Here is a 16,770-nt window from a genome sequence, read left to right as displayed (position 1 = left end):
ACCGCCGCCGCCCGGGGGCGGGGCCTGGCGGCGGGGCGGGGCCTGGAGGGGCGGGGCTTCGCCCAGGGGGGCGGGGCCGAGGGAAGGGCGGGGCCCAACGGTTGCTCTGAGGGGGCTGAGGCGTGAGGGGAAGGGGGGGAAATGGCGACCGCAGGGCGGCGACCTAATGGCTGCAACGCGGTTTGGTCCTAATGGTGTCCGCCTCCCCGTGTGCCCCTGCCCGGTATCCCCGCCACCAAACCAGGAGGAGCCCCCTCAGCACCAGGGAGCGGCCCGCTGCCGTGGGCCCCCACCGCGGGGCCTCAGGAACATCCTCCTCCCTGGCTGGCAGTGGAGGGGAAAAAAAAAAAAAAAAAAAAAACCACAAATCTATTTCAAGCGGTTTCCAGCCTAGTTTCCCGCTCTCTATTAGGTCAGGGACTAAGGAGCCAGACTGAAATAAAAAAGGCGGGGGAGAATCATAGATTTGGGCAAAACGACAGATTTAAACTTCTCGCCCTTTCCCAGCGTTTCCACCACGTTTCCCCCCGCGCTGGGCCCAGCAAACAGAGCAGCTTTTATGCCCACGCGGCAGCCGCCCTCCCTGGCAGCCCTTCCCTCCCTTCCCCTCCCTTAGCGGGAGCGCGGCCTCTATTTTTAATAGTCTGAGCTCAACCTGAGCGTCTGGTTCCCAGGGCGGGATGCGCCGGCGGCCCCGGGGGGACCCGCGGGCCCGGCTGGGCGCCCCGGCGGCTCTGGCGGTGCCCCGGGCCCGCTCTGCCTCTAATTTGTACCCAAATGGTTCCCCGGAGGCCCAGACCGTGTGGGCGCGAGCGAGGGCGCCATGCCGCTCGCCGGGCGCTCTGCTAGGCCAAACCTCGGGTTTTGGGGCTTCGTTTGGTGCAGAGGCCACGAGCCGAGTCCCCATCTTTGGGGTGAGAACCCGTCTGCCCCCAGGCTATGGGCCAGGCCTTATCCGCGGTGCCTCCCCACCTTTTTGGGACAGAAGTTTCCAAATCACCGTTTTTTGCCAAAACTGAGTCTTATTAGCGCCTCAGCTCCCCAGAACACGACGAGGGGCTCAGTGCGAGCAAACAGCCCTCCCAAGGCAGCAAATAGGGGTCTGCAGGACACCCAGGGCCTCCTTACATGTTACAGTGCAAATGAGCTGCCAGGGCCCTTTCTCTGGAATTTCTGCTGGGATGAAGGAGTTCACATGCTCTTATCTCGCCAGCCACTTAGCAGCTAGTTTATTCCATTTACATCCAGCTGCACCAGCCTTGTCTGCTTCTTAGTATCTTTTAAGCTATTTCACTTTCAGATAACATTTTCCTGGTTTGCAGCTGGCTCCTACCGAACCCCTCAATCCACCACATTCAAATTAAAGCTCTTTCCTCTTTCTCTAGTGATGCTCACTGCAGTTTGGGTGCTGAACGCTCACAGTTGTTTCCTTGCTCTGTAATTGCTGGTTGTGTTATTCTGCAAGACTTTTGCAGCAAAATCTTAGAATTAATTTGCCCAGGTTTTACAAAATAACCAATCCCTGCAATAATCTATTAAGAACCTCAATATTACCCACCTTCTACAGCTGTCAGCCAGAGAAGTTAAGTGATTTTTTCAAAACTAAATCTGCATTGAGTCAAGGAACAAGAAGAAAGCAGTTCGGCCCCTCGCCTATGCTTAGATCAGCGGGTCGCTCCCTCGATATTATTTTAAGTTGTATCAAAAAGGCTCGTTTCCATTTGGCACAACAGCAGCGCCGCGTGTTATTGTTCCACTTCTCTAGTGCGTTTGGCCTTTATGCAGCAATTTTCCGTCTCGAGCTTTCCAAGGGCTTTGGAAACCGAAGGCGTCGGATATTAAACGTATCACAGCTCGGCTGGAGGAATTCGCTGCCGCTGGCCCCAGGGGGCAAAACCGGCTCTTTATTTCCCAGGGGGAAAATTCTGCAAAAAAATCTGTTCTGCTCTGCATGAACACCCCAGCTTTTAGGCATAAGGAAAATGCTTAGGGAAAAGAGACTGTTTAGGGCAGTTTGGGAGGGAGGATGCGCCGGCACTGCTCGTCGGAGCGGTTTGCAGCAACGGGGGATGAAGCCGGGAGAAGAACCTGCTCGCAGGCGCCTGTGAGAAGAAGAGCAGAAACAACCTCCCTGGTTCCACAACACCAGCGAGCGCCTTCCGGGCTGATCCGGGCTCCCTGGCCCCTCTCCAGGCGGGAAGGCTGCAGAAATCCTTCCCCGCAGCCTTGTCCGGGCAGGAGGGAAGCGGCCGCCCCGCCGCGACCGTCGCCTCCTCGCAGGGAAACCCGTGAGCCGCGATTTCCCACCCAGGCACAGCGCGGGATTGTTGGCTCCGTCCCTCGTCAGCTGCCCGCGATGGAAATATTTGGCTGTTGCTCATTTTGCCTCCCCGCGACGCCAGCTGTCCGAGGCAGCTCATTTCCAGCCCCTTTCCCTGCAGGAACCGCCTGGATTCTGCCTCCCGGCTCCCGGCGTGAGAGCTCCCGCGGGCCGCGTTTCCATCCTGCTTCCTTGAGCGCGGCTGAAACGCAACCCCCCTCCCTCCCCGCCTGAGGAAAATCCGACTTTCCCAACCTTTTGCAGGGTTGGAAGCGCATTAAGATCCTTAGCTCTTTCCCTGTAAATTGAGTCTCTGGGAGATCCAGAGAGCTGCGCAGATAAAGCAGCAATTTGGCTAAAACACTAAAGCAGCTGCTTTTGCCCAAGTCAGGAAACCACCTTGGGGTGGATCAGGGGTTAAATGAGGTGTTACCTGAATTTCCTCCCAATTCACCTATATTTCCTCCTGGTTTTCCGTCTTGCACAAGAGGAAAAGCCCGAGAGCGGCGGGAGGCTGGGGACGCCCCAGGGAGCTCTTTGTGCCACGGCTTCCACCACCGCCAACCGCCGCCAGCTGCTTCAAACCTCGCAGACCCCGCGATGCCGCAGCAGGACGGGGCTTGCACCAAACCTCCCAAATCCCCACTGAAAAACCACCAGAATGAGCCGGGGCTGGTGGCCGAGGAGCCTGGTGACAGGGAGCATCCCATGGGCAGGACCGGCCCAGGGCTTTCCCAAACCCTCCGTCGGCTCTCGCCGTCGTTCGTGGCTCACGCTCTACTAGCCCAGGCTGAAATTCTGGTATTTCTAAACACCCGCTTTTTGCTTTTGCAATTTTAATCCTCGCCTCTTCAGCCTCGTGGTTTTGCCACGGCCCCGTCTGGGGCTCTGGAGGCTCCTGTTAACCCCTGAGAACAGCCCAAGCCGGGGCAGACACATGAGGCCCCCCTAAGGGAGCAGGAATCCACGGGGAGTTCTCCCCCTTTAAATCTTCTGCATCCATGCCCTGGAATCACCGGGATAATTGCTCTGGGCTCCGAACACCTCGTGCTGCCCAGCTCCGCCGGGGCCGGAGCCGGCTCCGTGCCCTGCAGTGCCGCTCTCCGCGTTATCCCAAAGCGCCTCGCGGGCGGCAGGGCCCAAGCGCTGCCGGAGGGAGGAGCGGGCGCGGGTGGCACCGCGGCTGCCGCCCTGAGTCACCCGCTCCCATAATCGCGGCTGCGCCCGGGCGAACGAGGCGGCCGCCGGGCAACACCCGTCGGCTACTGGAGCCGGCAGCCAGAATTCATTTAAATCGTGGTTTGAACTTTAATCGTGGTTTGAACTACAGACAGGACGCATCGTCTGAGAAGAAGGGGCTTTGCTCCCGCTCCGCACGCGCCGGTTCCGTGCTCGCAAGGAGGTTGGAGCTGGAAGGAAAAGGGGAGCCGCGGAGCAGGGGCGCAGCCGGCGGCATCGGAACGCGGGCCCGGGCCGCCTGCCGAGGGCTCCATGCGGAATCCGCAGTGCGTGGGCAGGGGAGCAGCGCCGGGCGCCGTGCGCAGCGCCCGGACACGGCCCCTTCCCAAGGGCTCAGCCGGGCACAGGATCCCGCACACAAGGGCCTCGCCCAGACCTTTCCGAGGCCGTTGCCTCCAAGCAACCAAGTAAGCAAAGGGTGAGTCACGGCGAGGAGCGGCGCGGGCGTTTCTGAGCGCAGCTCCGCTTCCCTCTTACCGGGGGAGAGCTATCGATTCACTTCAGAACAGAAACGGAATCGAAGTCAAACTTGGTTATTTAAACCAGAAACGGAAACAAAGATGGTGGTACCTGTTAAAGAGTTCGAGCACGATGTACGAAGAACAAAATACAGGAGGAGAGGGGCCAAGTTCCTGCTGTGCTTTAAGCAGCTGACTGTGATTTCGGCAACGCGGAGTCCAGATAAGAGTGGCCGATACAGGACACCAGCTCCCTCCACCCACTGCGGCAGGGACAACCCCGGCCTCTGCTTCACTCCATGGCAAACAAGCAGCTCCCAGCTCCCGGGAAAGGGGCGGCAGGAAGCCCAAAGGCCAGAGAGCTGATGAACCCGAACGGGAGCTCGGTCAGAACACAGGGAGAGCAGTCCTTGTCCTAGTTAGTGTCAGGCTACGGAACCGCAGCGGTGAAGCTCGGGTAGCTGCTCTGTACAAAACTCACTAGGCAGCTTCCCAAAAAATAAATAAAAATAATCACCTAAGTGGAAAAGTATAATGGTCCACCAGTGAGTTACTGTAAACTTCAACCTATGGCACACACCCTTGCTATTGTCACAGCTGTTGACGTAACAAATAGATCCCTCTTCACTACCAACTAATGCTGCTGAACTCCAGTGACTCACTTCATCCCCACACTCACCCCTGAGGACTCATCTTAATTACACAGTTCAATTAAAGTCACTCTTTGTGCGTGCAGTGAGATAGGGTTGTTCCAGCAGGGCCTTTACACAAACCCCTTTATCTGCCCTTTCAGGAAGGGTGCCCTGACTAGCCCCGATGAACAGAGCAAGATCCACGCGGCCGGTTCTGCCGCCTCGTCCACGGGAGCCCACACGGTCTCATTCCAACCTGACAGTTGCAGAATTGCAAAGAAATGGACAAAAAATGGCATTTCCAAGGACGCAGCTCCACAGCGCACGACTGCGTACGGAAAAGCCACACAGTCCCCTTCAAGGCAGTAAGAAATGGTACAACAGCTCAAGAAACAGAAAAAGCAGAAAAAACAGATTTCAATAAATAACTGCTTGCTACCCCTTGACTGGTGTTTGGATGCAGTGTGATACCTGAGCAGGAAGTAAATTAAACTAAACTAGGTAGGGAGGAGGAATGCTTCCTGCAGAGCGTTCTTCTTTTCAAACCTAAACATTTCCTTATTGATAGAAGCTACAAAGAAGGAAAAGAAAAAAAAGGTAGAGGCAGGACCCCCTACAACAAAAGCTCAAGGGCAGGGTTGGGGAATGGTGTGGGATTAAGACACCTAATAAAATTTACTAAAGTTCTGGCCTTCTTTCATAACCTGCCCCAAATCAGTGAATTCCCTTTTCAAAATGTGGTGACAGATGTAGGAGATGAAAGAGCAACAAGCAGAGCTAAGCAGTCAGTAGTATTTCTACTATTCTGAAGACTGAGACCAATAGAGGTCACAAAAAAGATCTTAAAATGAGATAAAAGAGCAAAGCATTAACTCATTGGAAACACTGCACATCCACAGCCTCCTAGGCTGAATTGCCCAGACAATCATTTGTGGCAAGGAACAACCACCAACGCAGGAAAGAAAGTGGAGGAGGCACTGAGATGAGCATAACATTTTGGTTAGGTTCTCTCGTTTCACAAGCACCAAATTCACTCAGATGGACTTTTTAAAATGTGTTTGTCCAGAAAGTTCTTGGAGTTTATTATACACTTATTTAATAACAGTTGATACTCAACATTTACGTGTTGGTGAACTAAGGTTACAAGCACTTTAGCATACAATGTCGACTCAGGCTAAAAAGCCTCAAAGATTCAGCATAAAAGGAAGTGGAGAAGAAAACTTCACGGATAACCCTCCCATCAAGTATCTACATAACACTTGTTTGATATTAAAACCCTACACGATGTCAAGTAAAAGGACTAATCAAATATCTACACTTAATTCTGAACATCACATCTATTTCAGATGCAGGACAAAAAAAAATTCAAAGCACATTTTATTCTTTCTTCTTGAGGAGTCTTAGACTCTTCAGAAGTGACTTGATTTCAGAACCAGAACTTGAATTTTTGGAAAATTGGACAGCAGCAATCAAAAGTTTCAGATATGACTGAAAAAGACAGTGTGCCAACAGGATCCCTTAGCTGGGCATTTAAACCAGTGTTCACATGAGCAAAGCTAGCTAAATTAATACAAACTTCTCACGTAAGAGTGAGATATTTTTAGCAGGAGCTTGAAGCATTCTACTTGCTATGGCAAGCAATTTTAACACACGATTTGTTTCTATTTTTTTAATTTAACTTAACCATCCTAACACCGTGCTGGCCAGGTAGCTTGTTTTACTCTTGCTTTGCAAGAACACCAATCCAGACACAACAGGAACATCACTGAATTAACTAAGGGCTATTTCTGCTACCAGTAGGAAAGCTAAAAACAAAAAGCCCCACTTTAAAAAGCCAGTATACTGGATCAAACAATATCTGTGTATTTGACAACCCTGTACAAAAGAAAGCTGATTAGCAAATGCAAATGTTCATATAAAAATAGCCAACATCTCTTTAAATTTAGAAATTTATTTTGTTTAATCCACAAGCTTTATATAGCTTTAGTTAAAAAAACAAAAACAAAAAACAGTGAAAACATGACAATATCCAAAGTTCGGGTTCCTCAAACTTTCAAAGACCACATCTCTGAAAGTTGCTTATACCATTCAGAAGAACCGCAACGAGACAAGATTTATGAATGGGGCAACGACATCTCACAAACAAAATTTATGTAACTGAAGGAATTTTTCTGGGACTGCTGATCATGGAAACTGCCCTTTAAAAAAAGAACATAAAAATACAAATGAAATTCCAGTGTTCCAAATCAACATGTTACATCAATATAAACCCACAGTGTCCTGGTAAACAACATGCTTTCATTTATGTACCATTCTAAATTGCTATTCTTGATTCACTTTAATGGAGACTATACAGGCAACAGTAGAAAGCATTAAAATATATGTACTTCTTGGTAACTCTGCAGTGGTTTTACTCCTGGGCAAGCTTACAAACCACAAAGGTTAGTAGCCTAATGTAATGGGGTACAAAAGAAATCAAATGAGACTCTCACAAATTATTCTAAAGGTTTGGGTGAATTTTAAAGAAACTAGGGAACTGATGGCCATGTTTAAAACCTTCAAACAAAATTCCTACTGCTTCTAAAAAGTCTCACTCTAAATGAAATTATGTAGACTGCCAATGAAAGAATGTCACTAGTACACTGTGGACACCTTTTGTAATGTAAATCCATGCCCTTTGTACATGGTGAACCTCAACCTAGCAATTATTACAACAAATGTTATATTCTAAAGCTCAAACACATTTAGCAATTTGAAATTGAATTCTGAGTACAAACCAAAGAAAATGTACATTATATCAAAGGTTTCAGCCTAAGATGGTGGTGACACTTGCGCCTTCCTCATGGACCTCAGTGCCTTCTCCCTCAGGTGTTTTTCTAGATCATCCAGGTTGTCTTCTGGTTCACTTTCTGTCTCCTTAAAACAAAGATAAACATTTCTTCAAACACTGAATAACCAGGCTAGAGCATTCCAATACTCAGCAAGTAAAATCATGGGACACTAAGGTGCATTTTTGACAAAGACTTATTTAGAACATAAATAGCACTCGCTGTGAACATTAATCTCCATCTATTTTCTTATATTGCCCTCACAGGTGAAACAGGGAAAGGTGAACATCAAGCCCCTACCTTTTTGGGTTCTGTCTCTGCCTCCTGGTCTTCCTGTGCTGAGGTGGTATCTGCTGCAGCCACAGCAGCAGCTGTTGCAGCCGCTGCAGCCTTCTCCTTCTTATGTTTTTTGTGTTTCTTGTGCTTCTTATCCTTTTTATGCTTCTTATCCTTCTTCTTCTTCTTCTTCTTCCCACCACCTTCTTGATCTGAATTCTGTAGTGGAGACAATTCAACAGATATTACACCTCTTTTCTGAGACTGTAATACTTTGCCAAGCTAAGACTACAATCCAACTAGGGGAAGCAGATTGACCAAACAATATGCAGTTTTCAGAAGGGGTGAAAGGCACATTCCGATCAACTGGAAAAAGCAATTCTACAAGAGGGATATTTTGACGTGCTGCTCCCAGCAGGGACACTCAAACCTCTTCCTAGCAATGAGCACTGCCAGTGGAGTACAACTCTCCCAGTAAAGAAAGGACATGTCCTCACTCGACACACTAAAATAATGGGGAAGGCACCAGATAATCCTTGATTCAAAATACCCAGGTTCAAAACCTCCTCACTTTGTAGACCACGGAACTCATTTTAAGTGAAATATGCTTTTTAACTAATCCCAGAAACTCTATGAAATGGGAGAGGCTTCTTCCATAAATTAGAATTCTATGATAGCACTTTTTTCCATATTTATAAATATTTAAATTTAAACATCTTTACTGCAAATTGATTTTATTTTTTTAAACTAAAAAAAGCCAAAAAAACCTGTTTTTTTTTGGCACATGAATAAGCATAGAGCTGCTCAGTAAGCAGGTCTTGATGAAAACAATTTGTCATATAACCCAAAACAGCACTGCTATTATTAGCAAACAAATACCCTTGCAGGTGACGGGCTCTGAGTTGGACTTTTAGCCTTTTTTGCAGGTGACCAGTTTGCAGAAGGTGAACGAGACCGAGCAGGAGAGGCAGCTCCTTGGTGCTTCTTGGGCGCCGGCTCCGGAGATCCCGAGGCAGATCGTGACGAAGACACCCGTCTGGCAGAGCGCGGACTTGGCGTGGAAGCCCTGCAACAGAACAGCCACACTTGAATACTAGCGTTAGACATTGAGAGACAAAAGAAATTCAAGTGATGAAAACTGAACATGTGTGTTTATAACTTGGCTAAGCTACCACTTAAAATGATTAGTTGTTGTGGCGGCATCTGCTACAAAAGGCTAAACCATCCAATGCAGCTGTGGATCAGTAATGCAAAAGGATATTGCAACTTGATAGCTTGTAAAAGGATAATAGTGTTGTTGTTCAGGAACGACTGCTCCCTTTCTTCAGTTGTGATTAATTTATAAGCACGTTAAAACGGAATAGCTTTGTTATTTTATCATCCAACGGAGGCAGTGCAAGACGTTACGTTCAGCTACATCCTCTGTTGCTTCTGCTTGCTCAGTTCCAGTGCTTCTCTGTGCTCTTAAAAGATCCCGCAAACTCTACCTAAATCCTCCCTAAAGCTTCTCCCTGCACTGAACTTAGATTAGAAGCATCTATTAAAAGAGCTTCAGAAAATGCACGTTGGCTGTATGAAGGTAGAAACCAAACAAAGCCATCAGTATGTGAGCAGCATCCAGATATACAAGCACCACTTGAACCTAACTTTTCCTCCTGCTGCACCAAAAAGAAACAAAATAAAAACAGAAGAAACAAGCTAGAGCTTTTTTACTTTGTCTTCTTAGGTTCTGGTGTCCTTGACACCCTCCTGATGGGTCTAGTGCTTGGAGATGGAGACTGTCTTCTCTGAGGTGAAGCTGAAGCCCCTCTTCGCAGCGGCGGGGGGCTCGCAGAGGTGTGAGAAGCTCTAGGCCGAGGTGAAGGTGAATGCCTTTTGTTTTGGGGTGGCGAACGCGCATCCCGGTTAGACCTGCTGGGAGGAGACCCCTTCCTGTGCTTGGAAGATACCGACGGGGAGCGCCTCTTGGCAGCCGGGGAGCTCCGCTGCTTCGGCGGCGGCGAGTGGGAGACCCTGCGCTTGGACTGGGGAGAGGGGGACGCCCTTCGCTTCGGCGGCGGCAGAGGAGAGGCCGTGCGGCGCTTGGGGGGCGGCGAGGGCGAGTAGCGCCGCTGAATCGGCGGGGAGTAGCGCCGGGGAGAGGGCGAGCGCCTGCGCGGCGGCGGCGACGGAGACCTGCAGGGGAGCAGAATCACACAGAATCTCAGAATGGTTGAGGTTGGAAGGGACCTTTAGAGATCATCTAGTCCAACCCGCCTGCGCCAGCAGGGACATCTAGAGCACAGGGTGGCATCCAGGTGGGTTTGGAAGATCTCCAGAGGAGACAACTTTTCTGGGCAGCCTGTGCCAGGGCTCTGTCACCCTCACAGTAAAGACGTCAGAAAACTGCAACTAAATTAAACAACCCATCAAAAAGAGAGGAAGTTTTTGTAATAGTTTTCATATTCCCAGACTCACTAAGATCAATATGTACAGAGCAGAGTGTGTATGTGTGCATGTTCACGCACATTCATTCCCAGCTGCATTTCTCAGCAAGGTGCTAGTCTGAGGAAGAGAAGTCAGAAGTATCAAAGAAACAGGAGCTCAGCTAGCACAGACGTGAACTATTTGCAGTCACCTGGCAGCATGGCCAGTGCTGGGAAGAATTAAGAGAGCATTTCTCTTAAAATGTTATTTAAAAGGTTTTTATTTCTAATCTTTAAAACCTTATTTGATAGCAAACTTCTTGGAAAATAAGCTGAATGGGTGTGTTATACCCAGGCCACACACTTGCCACAGAAAATAAGAGAGACCTCACTTCCAAACCCACTCTCCTCAGTAAGCAGGGAAGCAAGGCACAGGTCTCCTAGCTCATGGCATTTATTTTTTAACGTAGTGGGAGGCAATCAACCCAGAAGGCGGTTTATGGAGGACGCAAGACGGTACCTTCGGCGAGGCGGGGACGGCGAGCGGCGGCGCCGCGGCGGCGGGGCGGGCGACGGCGAGCGGCGGCGCCGGGTGGGCGCGGGCGAGGGGCTTCTCCTCCGCCTGCTAGAGAGACACGGCCGGACTCAGAAAAGCTGGAAAGGACTCTGGAAGGCTGGGGGGTTTATTCTTGTTTTCTCTATGCCGGTTATTCGTGTTCATGCACTTCTCCAAAATTAAATTCTATCAGAACTACTAACAGGAAAGTTACATCCAAGTCTATGTCTAAGAAGCATGAGAGGCTTTTCAGAACCCGCTACACCAGGCGGAGACAATTTCTCAGTCTGCTTAACCTGATGGATCTGCAACCTGTGGACACAGAGAAAGCCCCGTTCTCTTGTTTTCCACATTTCTACCATTTCCCTTGCACTGAATCTAGTGATCACATAATAAGCCACACGTGCCCACTGATCCAAAAGACGACTAATAAATAAAAAGTTGTCCTCATGCAATAACACAACTGCTAGATCCAACACAAGGGAGGGATTGGGAATTCCCAGCTGCTTCGGGGAGAAAGACTCCCAGCAGCAGCCTCAAGTAGAAGCAGATTAAGCATAGTGTGAAACTGTACCCTTGGAAACAGCTTTATCTACAGATCTGAAAGCTAGGATGACTTACCATTTCCTGAAATGCTGAGAAAAGTCAGAGTTGGTGCTAACTGCTGCTATTTGGATTCAAGTTATTCACAAAATGAGCCATTCTGCTCTCAGAGAGCTTTACGGACTTCTGGGAGGGGGAACTTTGACCAAACACGTTTTCATGAAGTTATGGAGAGAGGGAAATAAGTACTTTGTAATGAAAAATACTTTCAGCAATTCAAATAAATAATGATGTGGAAAGAGGACAAAAGAGCAACAAGAAAGTCAAAGTCAAGGCAGCACAGCTTGGTGGGAGACAAAGCAGACAGCTCACCTAAATCACAAGCTACCGAGGATTTAATTCCAAATGCCCTGACTGCTGTTTTCCAAGGCAGGCAGTTACACTTTGTATAGATAGTTTGCCCCAAAAGACAAAATTAATGTAAGAGCTGAAAGGAATACGAGTCTTCATGGTTGCCCTAATTAAACACTAAGATAAAAATTTAGACTAGGATGAAGCACTTGCAGCTTTCTGCAGAAGATAATAACAATATATTTTGTAAACACCTGGAAGTATCTCCACATTCTAGTGTGCTCAGCAAGCAACAAGATCCACAATAATAATGGTCTGCGTTGCAAGATGCAGTCACACTTCATGTGAATCAGATCAGATACGCTGCAACAATACTCCAGCGAGGCCTCAATTACAGGTTACTCACACAGGATATTAAATCAGATTAATAAATTTATCACGCACTCAGCTTCTTGCACTCCCTATGTTCTGGGCTCACTACCGAGCACATAATTTCACAAATAAGAGATACAAATACTGCCTATGTAATAAAGGGAAAAGTTCTTATTCAGTGCCCATGTCTGCTACTAGCTCCAAACACTTAAAGGACAGAGGAACAAGACTCCCTGAAATTCCAGTCATCTGGGACACAGTAACAATCTCTTTATCAACTGTTGCAGGTCTAGGAAAGGGTTTTATCCAGACCAGCAGTGGCAACAAGAACAGAGTTGTGCTCACCAGGCTTTAAAACTGTATATGGAATAAGAAAATTCTGGAAGAACACAAATGTGTTGTTGTTTTCAGGGAACAACAGGCCACGTGTTACTGACCATTACACATTTCCTTGAAGCAGTGATTAACGAGGGACCATGGGGCAGGTGTTTCTTCTGTTGCTGAATTTAAATTTTTTTTTTTGACAGTGAAGAAGATGGATCCAAGGCATTAATAGAACAGTCTGAATTCCTCTCATTTATTAACCTTGAGCATGCAAGTCCGAGGCAAAAGAGATAGCAAATACTTATCCATGACAAAAATAGTGAGCCTAAATGGTCTTTTATATACAAATCCTAGGTAACAGATTAATTTCTAACCAACCTTTTCATCACTGGTGATTGCCACCTCTTTTCCATCTGCATCCTGATAGCAGTGGAGGAAGAAACAAAGCGTAAAAAAATCTATTTGCCACATTTTGAGGCAAAAATGAACATGCTCAAGTAAAGCTCCGATTAATTTTCAACAAATGAGCATAACAAGAATGAAATTTGAAGAGATGAGAGGTCCAGCTAGCCCAGCATCCCATTTATGGCAGTGGTAGATGCTTTGGGAAAGAGTGTAAGAGGCAGAGCTGGTAGGAAAAAAACCTTAAACAACAACAAAAACAATGAAAGCAAAAATCCCCAATTTATCCTGGCTGATTCCAGAGGAATCAGGTGCACTTTAAAGAGGATCACGTGAACTTTCACCAAGTCTTTTGGGAGTCTCTACTATGAGCTAAGTGTTGCAGTCCAGAATACGTACAAATTCGGGGCTTCACTTGAAGGAAATCCTACCAAACAGCCTCAAGATGCTCATCTGTCTTTCTAGGATAACGTTTGGAAAAAAAAAAGGATTATCTTTATACTGTTTGGGCAGTTGTGGGCTAACTGGACCAAACTTGTTCTGTTTGGGATGACAGTTACACAGCACAAAAAACACACCCCCATATATATAAGCACAGCTTAAGAAGAAATTACCGAGGTGAAGATTCCTTTTGTCGCTTTCGCGGAGAAGGAGATCGACTGCGTGAATGCGAATGGCGGCGGCGCCTGCCGACCTCCCCGTTCTTCACATTGGATCTTTTAGGCCGTTCCTCTTCAGATGAGGATGATGAACCAGAATCTGTAAGTACAAGAGAATTAATCCCTGAAAAACTTTTCTCATAGCACTGTTATGCTGACATAGTTATACTACTGTTCAAAAGGCTTTTTATCCTTGGAGGCCTCTTAACAAAAACTTACTACTATACTCTTTAAAAATTCTGCTTTCTTCCTTATCAAACTAGCACAAGAACGACTGCTGTACGAGTGGTAAGTCTGCAGGTAAGTTTACAATAGCACTGTACACTACTCAAAATTTTAATCGACACACAAAATTAATCCGTGCAAGAAAAATCAAGTGTTAAATACAATCCAGTTTCATGACGTGTAGGTTAGCCATACCAGATGAAGACTGCTGATTTTGCCTTCTATACTGGCGCCTCTGTTGCACAGAATCTGCTGCAGCCGTTTTACCTCCTTTATCTTCTTCTTGAAAAGCAGACACACACACAGAGTATTTAAAAACACAGATACAAACTTGCTTTATTCAGACAGAATTGAAACAATATTTCATTGAATCAAGCACGCTTTCATACATCTTAGGTTAATGCTCAATTCAGATTACATACTACAGCTGAGATTTCTCCCAAGAAAGTTTAAATGGAAATATTTGAGGCAACATGAATAATTCTACTTCTAAAAATGTTTTCAATACCAGTTTGAAAACGAGGTTCACAGGAGATTTTACCACTACCTTATATTCTCATGCACTTTTGATCAAAAGACCCCCAAACCACAAAAAGACGTAACAAAATAAAAATATCATCAAAAAAAAACCCCACCATAGAAATACCAACAAAAAAAAACACCATACCACCCCAAATTTATGTTGAAAACAAGATGCATACCCGATTCAGACAGTTCTGCTTTCCTTGCTTTTGGTGCTGGCGAAGGAGATTCTCTCTTTTCAGTACTCTTATGTTTGGTTGCTAAAAGACAAATTCAGATGAGCTTTTTTGTAACTTAACTGCAATTTCTCACATTCTTGCATGATTTTCTGCCCATACAAACTATAAAGACCACCCATGATGGGGGAAAAATTAGGACAAGACGATATAGCTGCAGAAAGACAATTTATATTCGATTACCTGATGTTCTGCCAGGAGAAACAGAGCCACGGCTTTTTCTTGCACGATTTGACTGTTGAGGTGTTGGAGACCGACGTGGTTTTGGAGGTGGACTTGCTGGGGGGGATGGTCTGTGCCTTCGCCGAGGAGGACTTGCAGAAGGAGACAGCCTACGTGTTTTCCGAGGAGGGCTGGACACAGTTCTCTTAGGTGGTTTCTTTGGTGGTGATCGGGAACGCGAGGAGGAGGAGGAAGAGCTGCTGCCAGATAAAGATGCTGATGACCGTCTCCTCCTGCAAATCACAGAAAACATTAAGATTCTGACCAGCCAGTTCAGGAAATATTTGAGCATGAACACCAAGAATTGCACTCCTTTACAAGCACATCTAAAGGGCCACATAAAAGAGCACTTCCAAAACATGGTGGACAGCCTTCAACACTTGTTTTGTAGAAAAAGAGATTAATGATCTATCTGTTACTTTTTTTTTTTTTTTTTTTTTTTTTTTTTAAGACCGTGAGCAACAAGTTGTTAGTGTGACCTTCGCTTGCTTTCTGTCAATCTACAGACTTTTTTTTCCCGGGAGCAATTAGTTTTCTTTTGGCTCTCTAGCTTTTGGATGGTTAAAAGAGATCTCCTTGTTAGCGCACGTGATTTAATGACCTCTAAACTGGTCATTTAAGAGTTTAGTGTGCAAGAACACTAAAAAAAGTTTTCATATCATATCAGGAGGCCAAAAAAAAATTCAGACAACTTAACAACTCTGAATGAATCTGTTCTTGTGTGTTGTTTTAGACTTTCATTTTTACTTCATAATTTAAAAGGTACGGCCTCTAGAATTCTGCGGCAAAATTTGTGGCAAGTTCTGTTGCAATAGTGTACCTGCAGAATCCACCTTTGGCTGCAGAATTCCTGAGAACCTGGAAGAAAGAAACCCTACCTTGAGTGAGACAAACATTTGCTGAAAGGGAGTTCTTGTACATCTTGCAACATACATGTTTGATACTTTTCAGTTTTCCCAATAACTGTGGTAGAATGAACATCTTTACAATTCAATGAGAGAGTCATCTTTTATAAAGCTGCTTCAGCACAGGAAGCACCACTCTAGTGAGAGAATAATGTCCATTTTGACACTGCTGTCAGTGCATAATTTGTCATTCAGTAAAATAACTCGAAGTTTTGCTACCAGTACAATCGCTTAAGCTGGCAAAGTGTAACCTCAACAGCTGGCAGCAGACTTGAAAACAGTTTGTTTATTCTTTTTTAATTAAGATATCATGAGGAAGAAATAAATTTTAAGCCAAAATCCTGACAGTCTTTAACTATACACAATGGAACAGCAAGTCTTAACTTAAAATTCCCAACAAGTACAATCCAAAGCAACTTAACTCTAATTTTTCCCCCGTAGGGAACAAAAGAGCACTGAAAAGTTAAGTAAAAAATAAAATAAAAATAAATAAAAATAAATTTAAAAACATCATGTCAGTCTATGCCTGGAGCTATCCAGGGCATTACAATGATGAAGCTGCCTCTTTTCAAATAGGAAGATGAAATTCTCATGACTCTTTCATTTTAAAAGATTTTGTTTCATAATGTCAGGAATGGTTCCTGCTACACACTTGGTATTGTGATTTATAGCACTTAACTCTTACGTAACTGATGGCACAGAGACATATGATGAACAATTTTCATAATATTCGTTTCTCACAACTACCGTTCCCTTCAACTTTCAAATTCTGCATTTTCCAAATGGACAAAATGGGAATCTTACCGCCTCACAGGGGACCTGCTCCTTCTGTGCCTGGGCGGGGGAGGCATCCGCCTTGGAGGACTCCTCCTCCTCGGAGACGGTCGTCGTCTTGGGCTTGGTCGCCTTCTAGGAGAGTAAGGAGAGTAAGGTCTGTCACAATCAAATTCAAATGAAAAGCAACTACCTACTCTTCCACAAATTTGAGGTAAGTTATGCTCAGGGAATCAAGTTTAAAGTTGCTTTGCTCCAAGTGCATTACCTTAAAGGTAGCATTTAGACTGTAGTCCAACGTGGTATATTTAGTCAAAATCAAGAGGGTTTAAGACTACCAAAAAAAACTAAATAAACAAAAAACCCACTTCTCTACTAGGCAGTAAAATTAAGAAAACAACATACACGCTAAACACACACACACACCCTCCACCACATCCAAGATTTTCAAGCTTTAAACCCAGCATTTTCTCATAAATGACTACGAGGAAAACATGCTTATTCATTAGATCTTACCTTCT

At 46.1% G+C, this 16,770-nt stretch overlaps 1 protein-coding gene across 1 annotated transcript in view; it reads right to left on the bottom strand.

Moving 5' to 3' along the window:
- Positions 1 to 6,584: 6,584 nt before the first annotated feature.
- The window catches only part of SRRM1 (serine and arginine repetitive matrix 1), a 17,807-nt gene continuing 7,621 nt past the window's right edge, over positions 6,585 to 16,770 (bottom strand). Inside the window, exons 8-17 of the mRNA XM_088531157.1 lie at positions 16,280 to 16,384; positions 14,532 to 14,803; positions 14,292 to 14,372; positions 13,786 to 13,872; positions 13,321 to 13,465; positions 10,679 to 10,783; positions 9,467 to 9,928; positions 8,633 to 8,819; positions 7,778 to 7,972; positions 6,585 to 7,565 (exon numbers count right to left, since the gene is read on the bottom strand). Coding sequence (XP_088387283.1) covers positions 7,461 to 7,565; positions 7,778 to 7,972; positions 8,633 to 8,819; positions 9,467 to 9,928; positions 10,679 to 10,783; positions 13,321 to 13,465; positions 13,786 to 13,872; positions 14,292 to 14,372; positions 14,532 to 14,803; positions 16,280 to 16,384 — 1,744 coding nt within the window. The 3' untranslated portion in view covers positions 6,585 to 7,460. The remainder of the gene's footprint in view (positions 7,566 to 7,777; positions 7,973 to 8,632; positions 8,820 to 9,466; positions 9,929 to 10,678; positions 10,784 to 13,320; positions 13,466 to 13,785; positions 13,873 to 14,291; positions 14,373 to 14,531; positions 14,804 to 16,279; positions 16,385 to 16,770) is intronic.

Source organism: Tinamus guttatus, unplaced genomic scaffold (genome assembly GCF_059628265.1).
Source record: "Tinamus guttatus ecotype Peru unplaced genomic scaffold, ASM5962826v1 Tinamus_guttatus_pri_ptg000397l, whole genome shotgun sequence".
Lineage (NCBI taxonomy): Eukaryota > Metazoa > Chordata > Aves > Tinamiformes > Tinamidae > Tinamus > Tinamus guttatus.
This window is presented reverse-complemented; position numbering and strand designations above follow the sequence as displayed.